This window comes from Tachyglossus aculeatus, chromosome 25, assembly GCF_015852505.1.
Source record: "Tachyglossus aculeatus isolate mTacAcu1 chromosome 25, mTacAcu1.pri, whole genome shotgun sequence".
In the NCBI taxonomy this organism is placed as follows: domain Eukaryota; kingdom Metazoa; phylum Chordata; class Mammalia; order Monotremata; family Tachyglossidae; genus Tachyglossus; species Tachyglossus aculeatus.
The window spans coordinates 27,054,333-27,067,158 of record NC_052090.1 but is presented as its reverse complement, the minus strand read 5'-3'; the positions used below and the strand labels follow the sequence as shown (position 1 = coordinate 27,067,158).

General features: G+C 58.3%; 1 protein-coding gene across 1 annotated transcript in view; it reads right to left on the bottom strand.

Annotated features, from left to right (window-relative positions):
• Nucleotides 1-10,938, bottom strand: part of ZBTB10 (zinc finger and BTB domain containing 10) — a 33,560-nt gene extending 22,622 nt beyond the window's left edge. Inside the window, exon 1 of the mRNA XM_038766738.1 lies at nt 10,673-10,938. Within this exon, the coding sequence (XP_038622666.1) occupies nt 10,673-10,843 (171 nt within the window). The 5' untranslated portion in view covers nt 10,844-10,938. The remainder of the gene's footprint in view (nt 1-10,672) is intronic.
• Between the last annotated feature and the right edge of the window lie 1,888 nt (nt 10,939-12,826).

The window sequence follows — 12,826 nt, the reverse complement described above, 5'->3', positions numbered from 1 at the left end:
TCCATCAGTGAGTGGTTTTTATCGGGCGCTTACTGTGTGCAGAGCTCCGTATTAAGCTCTTGGGAGAGTACAGCTCAACAGAATCGGTTGACACGTTCCCTGCCCACAAAAAGTTTTTAGTCTAGAGGAGCTGTAACAGGCGCTCAATGAAATCTCCTGATTGACTAAATGTCACTGGAGGAGCCACGACATGGCAACTTCTTGATGTGTGCTGGCCCACTTGGCCCCCCGCTCACACTACGTTACATGTGTATGAAGTGGAATTTGGGAAACCTCTACAAAAGGGAAGAAAACTTTAAAAAAGAAAAAAAAACACTTCTAAAATCTCCTTTTGAGTAGCCCTGGGGTCCCCAGCTCACCGGTAACACCGCACCTCAGTGCATTCCTCAACTTGCCTCCCCACCGCACGGACCAATTCACGACTGGAAATACCACTTAATTGCTGCGTTTTCCACTGTTTCTTCATCGGTCTCCCCCGCTGCTTTCAAACTCACCTATGTGTCTCCTATCCTAAAAAAAACTCCCTGGACCAACATGCTATCACCCCATCTCCCTCCGTCCCTGAATGGCTTGTTGACACCAGTTGCCTCTGCTCTCTCTCCAGCTTCTAACCCCTTCACTCCACTGAAACTGCTCTCTTTAAGGACATGAAAACGGAGATATTCGTTAAGCGCTTAGTACCACGCACTGCATTAGGAATGCAGATCAATCTCTGTCCCGTACGTGGCTCAGTCTAAGGAAGAGAGGAGGGCTGAGAACAGCCGTTCAATCTCCATTTTAAGAGGAGGAAACTGAGGCAGAGAACTTAAGTGACATAAAAATAACAGTAGGAATGACTGGGGCATTTGTTAAGTACTTACTATGTGCCAGGCACTATACTAAGCGCTGGGGTAGATACTAGCTAATTGTGTTGGACACAGTCCCTGTCCCAAATAGTGTTCACGGTCTTAATCCCCATTTTCCAGGTGCGGCGACCGAGGCACAGAGAAGTCATTTGATTTGCCCACGGTCACACAGGGGCCAGGTGCTGCCGTCAGGATAAGAATAACAACAATAATAACTGAGGTACTTGTTAAGCACTTACTATATGCCAAGCACTGGGGTAGGTACATGATCATAAGGTTGGGCACAATCTCCCTCCCACATGGCGTTCACAGTATAAATAGGAGAGTTCCCCTTTTGCTGATGGAGACGCTGAGGCAAGGAGAAGTGACCTGCCCCAAGTCACACTGCAGGCAACTGGCGATGCCAAGATAGAAGCCAGGTCTGACTCCCTTATCCCCTCTGACCTGTGGACCCCCCCCCACTCAACCCGCCAACTCCCACCCCCCCAGGTCCCTCGGAAACACTCTCTCTCACCCAGGTTTTGGGTTCTCCTCTCTACCCCTGAGGCCGCTCTTTCTTTCACCATAACCCGGCTCGCCCTCAGCCCCCCGACACCCTAACTGCGGGTGACCTTCGGGGTTCAACTCTGGGTCCCTCCGCCCTCCATTCCCGGTCTGTCCCGTTTCCAACTGTCGCCACCTCCGGCGTCTACCTCCACAGCCCTGTCCTGGCCCCCTTCGCTGCAGTGTCCAGCCTCCTCCCGCCTCCAGACCCTCTCTGCAAGGACGCCCCACTTCCAGAGTCTCTTGGGGAAAACTGGCCTCACCTTCTCCTTCCCGTCGGTCGCCAGCATCCTCCTTCTCTCAAACCCACACCCCTGGCATCACCCTTGACTCCTCTTTCATTTACAGCCTGTTCGGGAAGGCGGTCACCAAATCTGACCGGTCCGGCCCCTTCGTCTCCACACACGCTGCCACCACGCCAGTCCAACCGCTTGCCGAATCCCGTGACGATACTCCCTGCTAGGCAGCGTGGCTCAGTGGAAAGAGCCCGGGCTTTGGAGTCAGAGGTCATGGGTTCAAACCCCGGCTCCGCCAATTGTCAGCTGGGTGACTTTGGGCAAGTCACTTCACTTCTCTGTGCCTCAGTTACCTCATCCGTAAAATGGGGATTAAGACCGTGAGCCCCCCAAAGGACAACCTGATCACCTTGTAACCTCCCCAGCGCTTAGAACAGTGCTTTGCACATAGTAAGCACTTAGTAAATGCCATTATTATTATTAGGCTCTCTTCTAGACTGTGAGCCCACTGTTGGGTAGGGACTGTCTCTATATGTTGCCAACTTGTACTTCCCAAGCACTTAGCACAGTGCTCTGCACACAGTAAGCGCTCAATAAATACGACTGATTGATTATCTCCAGCCCATACTTCATTCTACCACGCAGAGCAGTTTTCTCTGCCATTATTTGGCATCCATCTGCCTGTTTTCCTAAAATCTCCAGTGGTTGCCTCCTCCTCTCCGAATAATAAAAATCAACATACTGGTTAGAGGCAGCATGGCTCAGTGGAAGGAGCACGGGCTTGGGAGTCAGAGGACGTGGGTTCTGATCCCTCCTCCGCCACTTGTCAGCTTCTAGACTGTGGGCTTGTTGCTGGGTAGGGACCGTCTCTATATGTTGCCAACTTGCACTTCCCAAGCGCTTAGTACAGTGCTCTGCACACAGTAAGCGCTCAATAAATACAATTGAATGAATGAATGAATGAATGAATGTGACTTTGGGCAAGTCACTTAACTTCCCTGTGCCTCAGTTACCTCATCTGTAAAATGGGGATGAAGCCTGTGAGCCCCACGTGGGATAACCTGATTACCTTGTACCTACCCCAGCGCTTAGAACAGTGCTTGGCACATAGTAAGCACTTAACAAATACCATCATCATCATCAAGTGCTTGCTACACGCCAAGCGCTGTAATAATAATAATGATGGCATTTATTAAGCGCTTACTATGTGCAAAGCACTGTTCTAAGCGCTGGGGAGGTTACATGGTGATCAGGTTGTCCCACGGGGGGCTCACAGTCTTCACCCCCATTTTACAGATGAGGGAACTGAGGCCCAGGGAAGCGAAGTGACTTGCCCAGAGTCACAGAGCTGACAATTGGCGGAGCCGGGATTTGAGCCCATGACCTCCGACTCCAAAGCCCGGGCTCTTTCCACAGAGCCACGCTGCTTCTCTCTACCCTGTCACTGTACCAAGTGAGGGGGTAGTGATGGGATAATCAGGGACATAGGGAGAACAGGCATGGAATCCCCATTTTAAAGGTGAGAAAACGGAGGCACACAAGTGAAGTGACTGGACACGGGTCACCCAGCAGGCAAGTGGTGCAGTCGGAATTCAAACCCAGGTCCTCCGACCCCCAGGCTCACACGCTCTCCACTAGGCCACGCTGCTTCCCAACAGAGAAGCTCCTTGACTGGACACAGGTCACCCAGCAGGCAAGCGGTGGAGTCGGAATTCAAACCCAGGTCCTCCGACCCCCAGGCTCACACACTCTCCACTAGGCCACGCTGCTTCCCAACAGAGAAGCTCCTTGACTGGACAGAGGTCACCCAGCAGGCAAGCAGTGGAGTCGGAATTCAAACCCAGGTCCTCAGACCCCCAGGCTCACATGCTCTCCACTAGGCCACGCTGCTTCCCAACAGAGAAGCTCCTGCCCAGTGGCTTTAGGGCAGGCCATCTGCTCTCTCCCCGCCCACATCCTTCGCTCCTTCACCACCGGCCAACTTACTAGGCCTCTTTCACTGCTGACCTCTTGGGCAGCCCACCCTCCCCCCGTCCACATCTCCCTCCCTCCACCAGGGCCCCCACCCCCGCCCACATCCGGCCTGCCGACCAGGACTCTCCAAAGTGCTTCTGAAATCCCACCTCCTCCAGGGGGCCTTCCATGATTAATCTCTCCTCTCTCCACCCCATTGTCACCTATTGCCACTTCAGCACTTCCCGGACACCCAAGCACCTGAGGACTCACTCTTTTCCCCTTCAGGTCCCAGCCGGCTGCCTCCCCCCACACCTCCCCCCAACTTATTTCCATATCTTTAAACTGCTGCTTCCCCCTACAAGTTATTTCTTTTAGGCTTTTTTCTCCCCTGCTAGATGGTAAAGAGGGATCGTCTCTACTCAGTCTACCGTACTCTCCCAAGGGCTTAGTACCCTGCTCTGCACACACAGTGCTCCAATACATACCACTGCCGAACTGATTAATGGGCTCTATGTCCCTACGCCCTCCATCCTTATTCAGGATCCCTTTATGTTGCAAACTGCCAGAGGGCAGAAATTCCCAGCAGAGAGCGACAGGCACAAACAGGCAGGTAAGAAACGCTTGTGATGATGGTGGTGTTGGTAGTGATGGTGGGTGACACCTGAATACGGGTGTGGGGTAGGAAGGGCACAGAGAATGAAGCAGTTCTTCATTCACCTATCCGTCTTTCCACTCTCTTCTAGAGAAGCAGCGTGGCTCAGTAGAAAGAGCACGGGCTTGGGAGTCAGAGGTCATGGGTTCAAATCCAGGCTCCACCGCTTGTCAGCTGTGTGAGGGAGACAGCCCGAGGCGAGACGGAGGCTAGAACAGTGCTTGGCACATAATAAGCACTTACAAAATCATTATTATCATTAGCCGGGGCCGGCCCTCCGGAGCCACAGATTCGACCTGCAGCCTCACACTTGATTTCCCTCTCCTCCTCACTCAGGCCCGGCCACGTGGCTACTTAAAATGAATCCCACCTCGAGGTCACTACACATCGCAGTATGGCTCAGTGGAAAGAGCCCGGGCTTTGGAGTCAGAGGTCATGGGTTCAAATCCCAGCTCCTCCAATTGTCAGCTGTGTGACTTGGGGCAAGTCACTTAACTTCTCTGTGCCTCAGTTACCTCACCTGTAAAATGGGGATTAAGACTGAGCCCCAAGTGGGACAACCTGATCACCTCGAATCCTCGCCAGTGCTTACAACAGTGCTTTGCACATAGTAAGCGCTTAACAAATGCCATCATTATTATTATTCTACCTCCAATCTGAAAACGATAGCGAGTCTGCTCCCCGCCCCCGTTAGAACCCAAGCTTCTTAAGGCCAAGGATGCTCTTCCCTCCCTCTGGCATTCCCGCGTGGTCCGCGTGGTGTTCGGCAAGCAGGAGGCGGCTCAGATGATCCTTGCTGATCGTTCCACATGCTCAAGGCCAGCAGAGTCAAACGAGGGATCGCAGAGAGCCGCAATGCTCCGGCTAAATGTTTCCTCCTCTTTTCCAATGCACTAAATCAATCGATGCTATTTACTGAGCGCTCACTCTGTGCACAACACTGTACTAAGGGCTGGGGAGAGTACAACAGTCGGTCGACCTATTCTCTGGCCAGAATCCCTGCCCTCCTCTCCTCACCGGTCTACATTAGCAGTGCTGATAGCAGCAACGGCATTTATCCAAGAGACAAAACAAAACAACAAAGTGACTCGTTCTCTGACCAAGTACAGCTGACACTCTAACAGGGGAGCCGGGCATTAAAAAAAAAAGATTTCCCGACACACGACTGCTGAGAACGGCGGGTCCAAGTGCCGGACAGGGCAAGTGGGGCAATCAATCGGAGAAGGCTCGTTGGAGGAGGTGGGGTGTCAGGAGGGCTCTGAATGCAGGGAAGGTTTTTGCCTGCCCATTCCCACCATCTGCATTTTAAAGAACTTCAGGTATTTGGTCGACGGCCCGCCCCGTTAACATAGGCGTCCCATCCCCGCCTCCTGGAAGCTAAGGAGGCTGGCCAGGGGCCACCAGCCCCTGTTTGGGGGAGAGAGAGGTTTTTTCTCTCTCTCTCTCCCCTACCCCCACCCCCAACAAGCCTAAGCAGCCTGACGAAGTGCGAACCCCCTTACTTTACACAGCTGTCGCCCTCAAGATTTCAAAAGGGGCAAACTCTAGGAGAAAAGAATGCTTTCGGGTGATTAGATCAAACGAGGGCAAAAGCTTCACACCAGGTTAGGACCCGCCCCGTGCATCCCAGGCCCACCTGGGTCCACAGACAGACAACCGGTGAGGAGGGCAGCCCGTGCCTTCCCCTGCCCCCGTGGAGAGGGGAGGCCAGCAGTGCACAACAACGGGAGCAATGCTGCGCCCCAGAGACCCCAGAGGGGAGCCTCCCTTCACTTGTGGGCTACGGCACAGCTCCAGAAGGAGGCCAGAATACAGTTTCTGTTGCAGGACCAGAGGCCGCACCCCGTGGCTTAGTGGCAAGAGCCGGCTTGGGAGGCAGAGGTCGTGGGTTCGAACCCTGCCTCCGCCACTTAGCCGGGTGACTTTGGGAAAGTCACTAAACTTCTCAGTAAAATGGGGATTGAGACTGGGAGCCCCACGTGGGACAACCCGATTAACCTGTATATACCCCAGTGCTTAGAACAGTGCTTTGCACATAGTAAGTGCTTAACAAAAACCCTTAGTGTTATTATTAGTTTCCCTACCAGGCCCACTCCTCTAGACCGGCAGCTGCTCGTGGGCAGGGCACGGGTCGACCAAATCCGTTGTATTGCACTCTCCCAAGCACTTAGTACAGCGTTCTGCACACGGTAAGCTCCTCGCTCCTTGAAAACCGAGTTCTTCTTCCTAGGTCGCCACCCGGCAATGCCAGAGGGAAAACCCTCACCGCCACAAAGGGAAAGGACGGCACGGGGATGGCCTGTTCCTTGCTCAGAGGCGGAGGGCCGGAAGACCGACAGATGGTGGCTAGGGCGAGGCGACGAAGACCAGTGTGAATGTGGAGCACGGGGAAGAGATGAGATGAGAGACAAGTTAATGGAGAAGCCGCTGAGAGACGTGCCAGAAGTCAGTTGGGGGGTGGCTTGGGAAGACGGGCACGTCTCTTAGCACTTGGCAAGTGGTTTTATTTGTACCCGTGCTCGGCACTTAAGTATCTACCTACATTAATAAGAAGAAGAATGACGATAGCATTTATTAAGTGCCTACTGTGTGCAAAGCACTGTTCTAAGCGCTGAGTACATTCAAATATACACTCTGATACCACTATTTGTCAACATTTTACCACCCGTCTCCCATGAGCTGGGAAACTCCCTGCAGGCAGGGAAACACGTCTCTTGCATCTGTTGTCACTAACCCACTTGGTGTCGTGGGTTGGACCCGGTGGACACTCAGTAAGTACCCTCTCTACTAGAAGGGACAGCCATGCTACAGTTCTAATACAGGCGAGAAGGTAGGCAGGCTGCTGCCAAAGGAGACCAGAGAAGATGGTAGCCCAGGGGATGCAGGAATAAAGGTGGGTGGGGGGTTTCGGTTGGTTGGTGGGTGGATGGGGGCAATCCCTTAATAACAACACAAGAACTAAGCCCTTCTCTCCCCTTTCCCCCCGCCCCCATACACGCTAGAGAAACAGTTATATCAAGGATAAGCAAAACTCCATAAACCAGGTTTACCCTCCCACTGCCTTGGCCACATGGTTGGGGAGGGTGGGAAAAGTGGAAAGAGATGGATAGTCACAGTTCTGCTCTAATCTGGCTAAACTTTTAAATTTTGCGTTCAAACGCAAGCTGAAAGGCCTCTGTACCGAATAAGTCCTCGGCTAATACGGAAATGGAAAATTTTCGTTTTCAGAAGGAGCAGATTCTTATTTTGTTTTGAATGAATTCGTCCAACAACTCAGAGTAAGAGTGGACCTCCCTTGACATTACAGCTCTTTCCTCTGGTGGGAATGAAGTTAAAACGCACCCGGCCACCTGTGGTGAAAAGAGAAAGCGTAAATTCAGAATCGCTACCTAAAGGTCAGGCAATGAAGCCCAAGAGGATGTGGAACTTAAGGAAGACACCAGGAAGGCCAAGCGTTAGCCCACTTCCAAACCCCCGACCCAGTTCTCGCTTAAAACCACGGGGCACTTGATGACACATTACCCAGACCTCAATTTTGGCATTTAATCCGAAGAGTTTCTGTGGGTGACTGAGAAGTGTTGGGGGAAACAAGCCCGGCGGGATGGACACGGAGGAACTGGTCTTAAACCGGGTGGACTGTGGTGGCCACGGGACAGAGCGGCAGGGACCAGGAACGGCTAAGCCCGGGCCGACGGAACCGTTCGCCGACGGAAAGAGAGAGACACGCAGCTGGGAAGGGCTCCAGGGAACCGACAGGAAAAGAGTGCACCCTGCCAGCGCCTGAAGGACGGGAAGCCCCCTCCCCTTATTCCTCCAACGGTCACCGAAGGCCACGGCGGGAACACCAGGCAGATGCTCCCATCTGCGTCAGAAAGAAGACCTTAGCGAGGCCTATGGGACCGAGAGGCCGTTAATGGTGGATGCTCCTTGGCCACTCCTCAAGGCAAGCATCAAAGCAAATCTTTCGAAGTGTTTTTATCACTAAAGAGGACTTCTGGCAAGAGGGTCTGCTGGAAAAGAGGTCACTCTCCGAGACCCCTTACACCCACTCCAGTTCCTCGCAATCACCGGGCAGGGGAAGGGCCCAAGCTCCAGCTTGTCTCCCGTGAGGCTTCCGCCCCGGCTCTTGCAGGCCTGGAGGTGGTCAACTGATGGTATTTATCGCATGCTCCCTGTGAGCGGTGCGCTGTACTCGGCGCCTGGGAGAGGATAATATAAGAGTTGGCAGAAGGGTTCCCCGCCCACAGGCAGCTTGCAGTCTCGAGGTTGGGGCGGGGAGTAAGGGGGCCGGTGCAAAAGACGAGGAGACTGGCGCACAACAGTCCCGAGAGCCACACCCAACAACAGGTCGCATCTCCAGGAGCACTGCCCCGTGACAAATTCGGCCCAGGAATGAACTCCACCTACTCACTGAAGTGCACGGGTTATCTGCGCGAGTGTTATCTCTAAATGCTGACCAAGGCAGACCTGTTGGGCTTGGGAGCTTTGATGAGATCAAGGTGGCGGCTCCAGGCTTTACATTTTTTCCCCCTACAGCCCCACGTAGCAACGCGATACATCAGATCAAGGGATTGAAAAAAGGCAGTCCCTGCAAACCGCTACAAACTAGCAGACACGCTCTCTTAAAAGAAAACTTAAAAAAAAAAAATCACGATTACTCTAGAGCTGATAAGGACGATGTTAATTATTCAACTGTCGAACAGAAATACCGTGGCCGTATCTGTTCATACTAAACGCCTCTTAAGAACACCAAAAGTCTTATATAAACAATATCTTGTTTACAAGCAGTTTTACAGCAACTGAAGAGGGGAAGAACACGAAACAAGGTAATGGATTCTCAGCCCGGCGCTCCAGCGGGGTTACTGCAAGCCAGACTTTTGGAAGAATGACCGTGTTTGTGTATATGGAAAAAAAAAAAAACCTAACCGAACATCCTGCAAAAATTCTTCCTGCCTTAAAAAAAAGTGAGTGGAAGGGGAAAAGATTCGGGAAGAGGAACCCGCAATATAAACTCCCTCGGCATACGTCAGAGCAGACCTCATTTCGTCTTCTAAGCCAAGATAAAAGGGGGTTCCGAGGCGGCCGAAGAGGGGGGCGGTCCTCCTCCTCCTCGGCCCCCCCCCGCCCCAAATCCGGGCTGGCCGGTCTGTTTCCAACGATGGCTCGGGCCGATGGAAGGGGGGAGGGGGCCTCCGGCGGCGGGCCCCCCTTTCTGAGCCCCAGGCTCAGTCGCAACCGATCCGGCCTCAGCCCGGCCACAGAACCGACCGCCCCGTTGTCCGGCCCTCCCCTGTCCAGCCGCCCCCCCGACCCCCCCCACAGGCCGCTCTCTGGGGGGCCCGCGGGAAAGGGGGGCGGGGGAGAGAATTACAAGCTACTCCATTTCTCTGTGACTCAGTTCCCTCATCTGTAAAGTGGGGATTAAGACTGTGAGCCCCACGTGGGACAACCAATCATGTTTATTGAGCGCTTACTGTGTGCAGAGCACTGTACTAAGCGCTTGGGAAGTACAAGGCGGCAACACATAGAGAACGTCCCTACCCAACAGCGGGCTCACAGTCTAGAAGAATCACGCTGTAGCTACCCCAGCACTTAGAACTGTGCTTGGCACATAGTAAACACTTTACAAATACCACCACTGCTATTACTACTATTAATGGGGGAAAAAAGAGAATGGGGAGGAAGAGGGAACAGGGGGGAAAGAGAGAATGGGGGGTGAAGGGAGAATGGGGGGCGAGAGAATGGGTGGCGAAGAGGGAAGAGAGAAGGGGGGAAAGAGAGAAGGGGGAAAGAGAGTGGGGGAAGAGAGACTGGGGGAAGGAGAGAATGAGGGAAGAGAGAATGGGGGAAGAGAATGGGGGAGGAGAGAATGAGGGGAAGAGAGCATGGGGGGGAAGAGAGCGTGGGGGAAGAGATAGTGGGGGTGAGGAGAGAATGAGGGGAAGAGAGAGTGGGGGTGAGGAGAGAATGGGGGAAAGAGAGAATGGGGGGAAGGGAGAATGGGGGGAAGGGAGAATGGGGGGAAGGGAGAATGGGGGGAAGGGAGAATGGGGGGAAGGGAGAATGGGGGGAAGGGAGAATGGGGGGAAGGGAGAATGGGGGGAAGGGAGAATGGGGGGAAGGGAGAATGGGGGGAAGGGAGAATGGGGGGAAGGGAGAATGGGGGGAAGGGAGAATGGGGGGAAGGGAGAATGGGGGGAAGGGAGAATGGGGGGAAGGGAGAATGGGGGGAAGGGAGAATGGGGGGAAGGGAGAATGGGGGGAAGGGAGAATGGGGGGAAGGGAGAATGGGGGGAAGGGAGAATGGGGGGAAGGGAGAATGGGGGGAAGGGAGAATGGGGGGAAGGGAGAACGGGGAGAAGAGAGAATGGAGAAAGGGAGAATGGGGAGGAAGAGAGAAGGGGAGGACTGGGTTTATCGGGGTGGGGCGGGGGCCTGACCTGGGCGTTGGGCTCTCGGAGTCGGTGGTCGGCGGAGAGGTGGTGTCGCAGGAGCAGCGTGCGCTTGTAGTTGCGGGTGCCCCGGGCCAGCTCGTCGTGGGGCGTCGGGGGGCTGCTGGGGCCCCGGGCCCCGCCGCCCTCGGGCCCCCGCCGGCACCAGGCGCACGACATGAGGCCGCTCTCCTGGCAGAAGTGCAGCCAGGGGAACTCGTGCAGCCACGACTCCTGGAACGAGCAGTGCGGCTTCTGCAGGAGCGAGCGGGACCGCGGCAGGGGCAGGTGCCGGACGGGGCCCTCGCCCTCCGCGGCCCGCTCTCCTCCGCCGCCTCCGCCTCCTCCTCCGGCGGCGGCCCCGTCTTCTCCTTCTCCTCCTCCTCCTCCTCCTCCTCCTCGGGCGCCGCCGCCGCCGCCCTCCGCCTCCTCCCCGGCCGAGCGGCCGCCGCCGCCGCCCCCGTCCGCGCCGCTGCCCTCGCCCAGGCTGGCCGCCCCCTCCTCCTCCTCCTCCTCGTCGTCGTCGTCCTCCTCCTCCTCCTCGTCGTCGTCCTCTTCGTCATCTTCGTCCTCGCTGCTGTCGCTGCTGTCGCTGCTGCCGTTGGTGTCGGTGAGGGACGCCCCGTCGTGCGCCGGCTCGTTCCCCTCCGGGCCGTCCAGCCGCCGCTCCCCCGGGGCCGGGGCCGGGACCCGCCCATTGAGGGGCCGCGGGGCCCACGTCGCCGCCGCCGCCGCCTCGCCGCCGCTGCCATTGTGGCCGGGACCCCCGCCGCCGCCGCCGCCGCCGCCGCCGCCGCCGCCGCCGCCGCCCCCGCGGAAGGCCAGGGTCCGGCGGTTCCTCTCGGCGACCGCGGGGGCCGCCGCCCCCCTCCTCCTCCTCCTCCTCCCGCCGCCGTGGCCGCGGCCGTGGCCGGTCCCGTTAGGGCTGCGCGGCCGCCCCCGCCCCCGCCGAGCAGCAGCAGCAGGTCCTTGCTCTCCTCGGCGGCGGCGGCGGCGGCCACGGCGGCGGCCTCCAGGTCGTCGGGCTCCAGGCCCCCCGGCTCCGCTTCCTCCGCCGCCCCGCGCCCGTTCAGCTGCGCCGCCGCCGCCGCCGGCGGGGACGGGGACGGGGACGGGGACTCCGGGGGCGGCTGCCGGGCGGCCGGGGGCGGCCAGGCCAAGGCCTCGCCGCCGGGGTTATTGTTCGCCGGGCCGCCGTTCCCGCCGCCGCTCCCGCCGCCGCTCCCCCCGCCGCCGGCGGTGACCAGCCCGCCGCCCCGGAACGCCAGCGTCCTGCGGTTCATCTCCGCGAACATGGCGCGCGCCCCCGCCGCCGCCGCCGCCCGGTGCCGCCGCCGCCGCCGCCGCCGCCGCCCGGTGCCCCCGGTGCCCCCGGCTGGCGCTGGCTCCGGGCCCCCGTCTCCGGCTCGCTCGGCCGCGCGTGCGCGCGCGCTCCCCCGCCCCGGGGGCCCCCCGCCCGGCCCCCCAGCTAGCTGGGGCGGGCGCGCGCTCGGGCTCGGGCGGGCGCGCGCGCGCACACGCTCCCCGGTCCCCCGTTCGCTCGCGCGCGCGCGCACGCACGCGCGGTCCCTGGCCGCTGCGCGGCGGCGGCGGCGCCCTGCCCTCCCCTCCCCTCCCCGCCGGGCGCGCGCTCCCGCTCCCGTTCGCGCTCCCGCTCCCGCTCCCGCTCCCTCTCCCGCGTCTCACGCGTCCGGCGCTGGCGGGGCTCCTCGTGTCGGAGGCCGCTGCCCTCGGTGCCCTCGTTCCCCGCCGCGGGGGGGGGGGCCTTACCGGACAAGGGCCGAGGCGGAGGGCGCCCACCCCCCACCCTTCCTCCTCCTCCTCCTCGGCGGGAGGACGGACGGACGGACGGACGAGAACCCGCTGACGGCCGCGTCCCGTCCCGGCCCGGCGGCCCCCGACAATGGATCGGGCGGAGCGGGCGTTTCGGTCGGAGCAGGCCCCGGCGGCGGCGGAGGTCGAATGGCAAATGAACAACGGAGTGGGCGCCCACAATGCACCGGGGTAGCAGTAACCGCTGGAGGGGGGGCGGGGGGCGCACGGGGCGAGAAGGGGGACGGGGCCCGGGCCGGCGGGCGGGTGGGCCGGCGAACGGGCGGGGCCTGCGGGGGGGCGGGCCCGGGGACGGGCGGGCGGACGAGGGGACGGACAGCCGGAGACTGG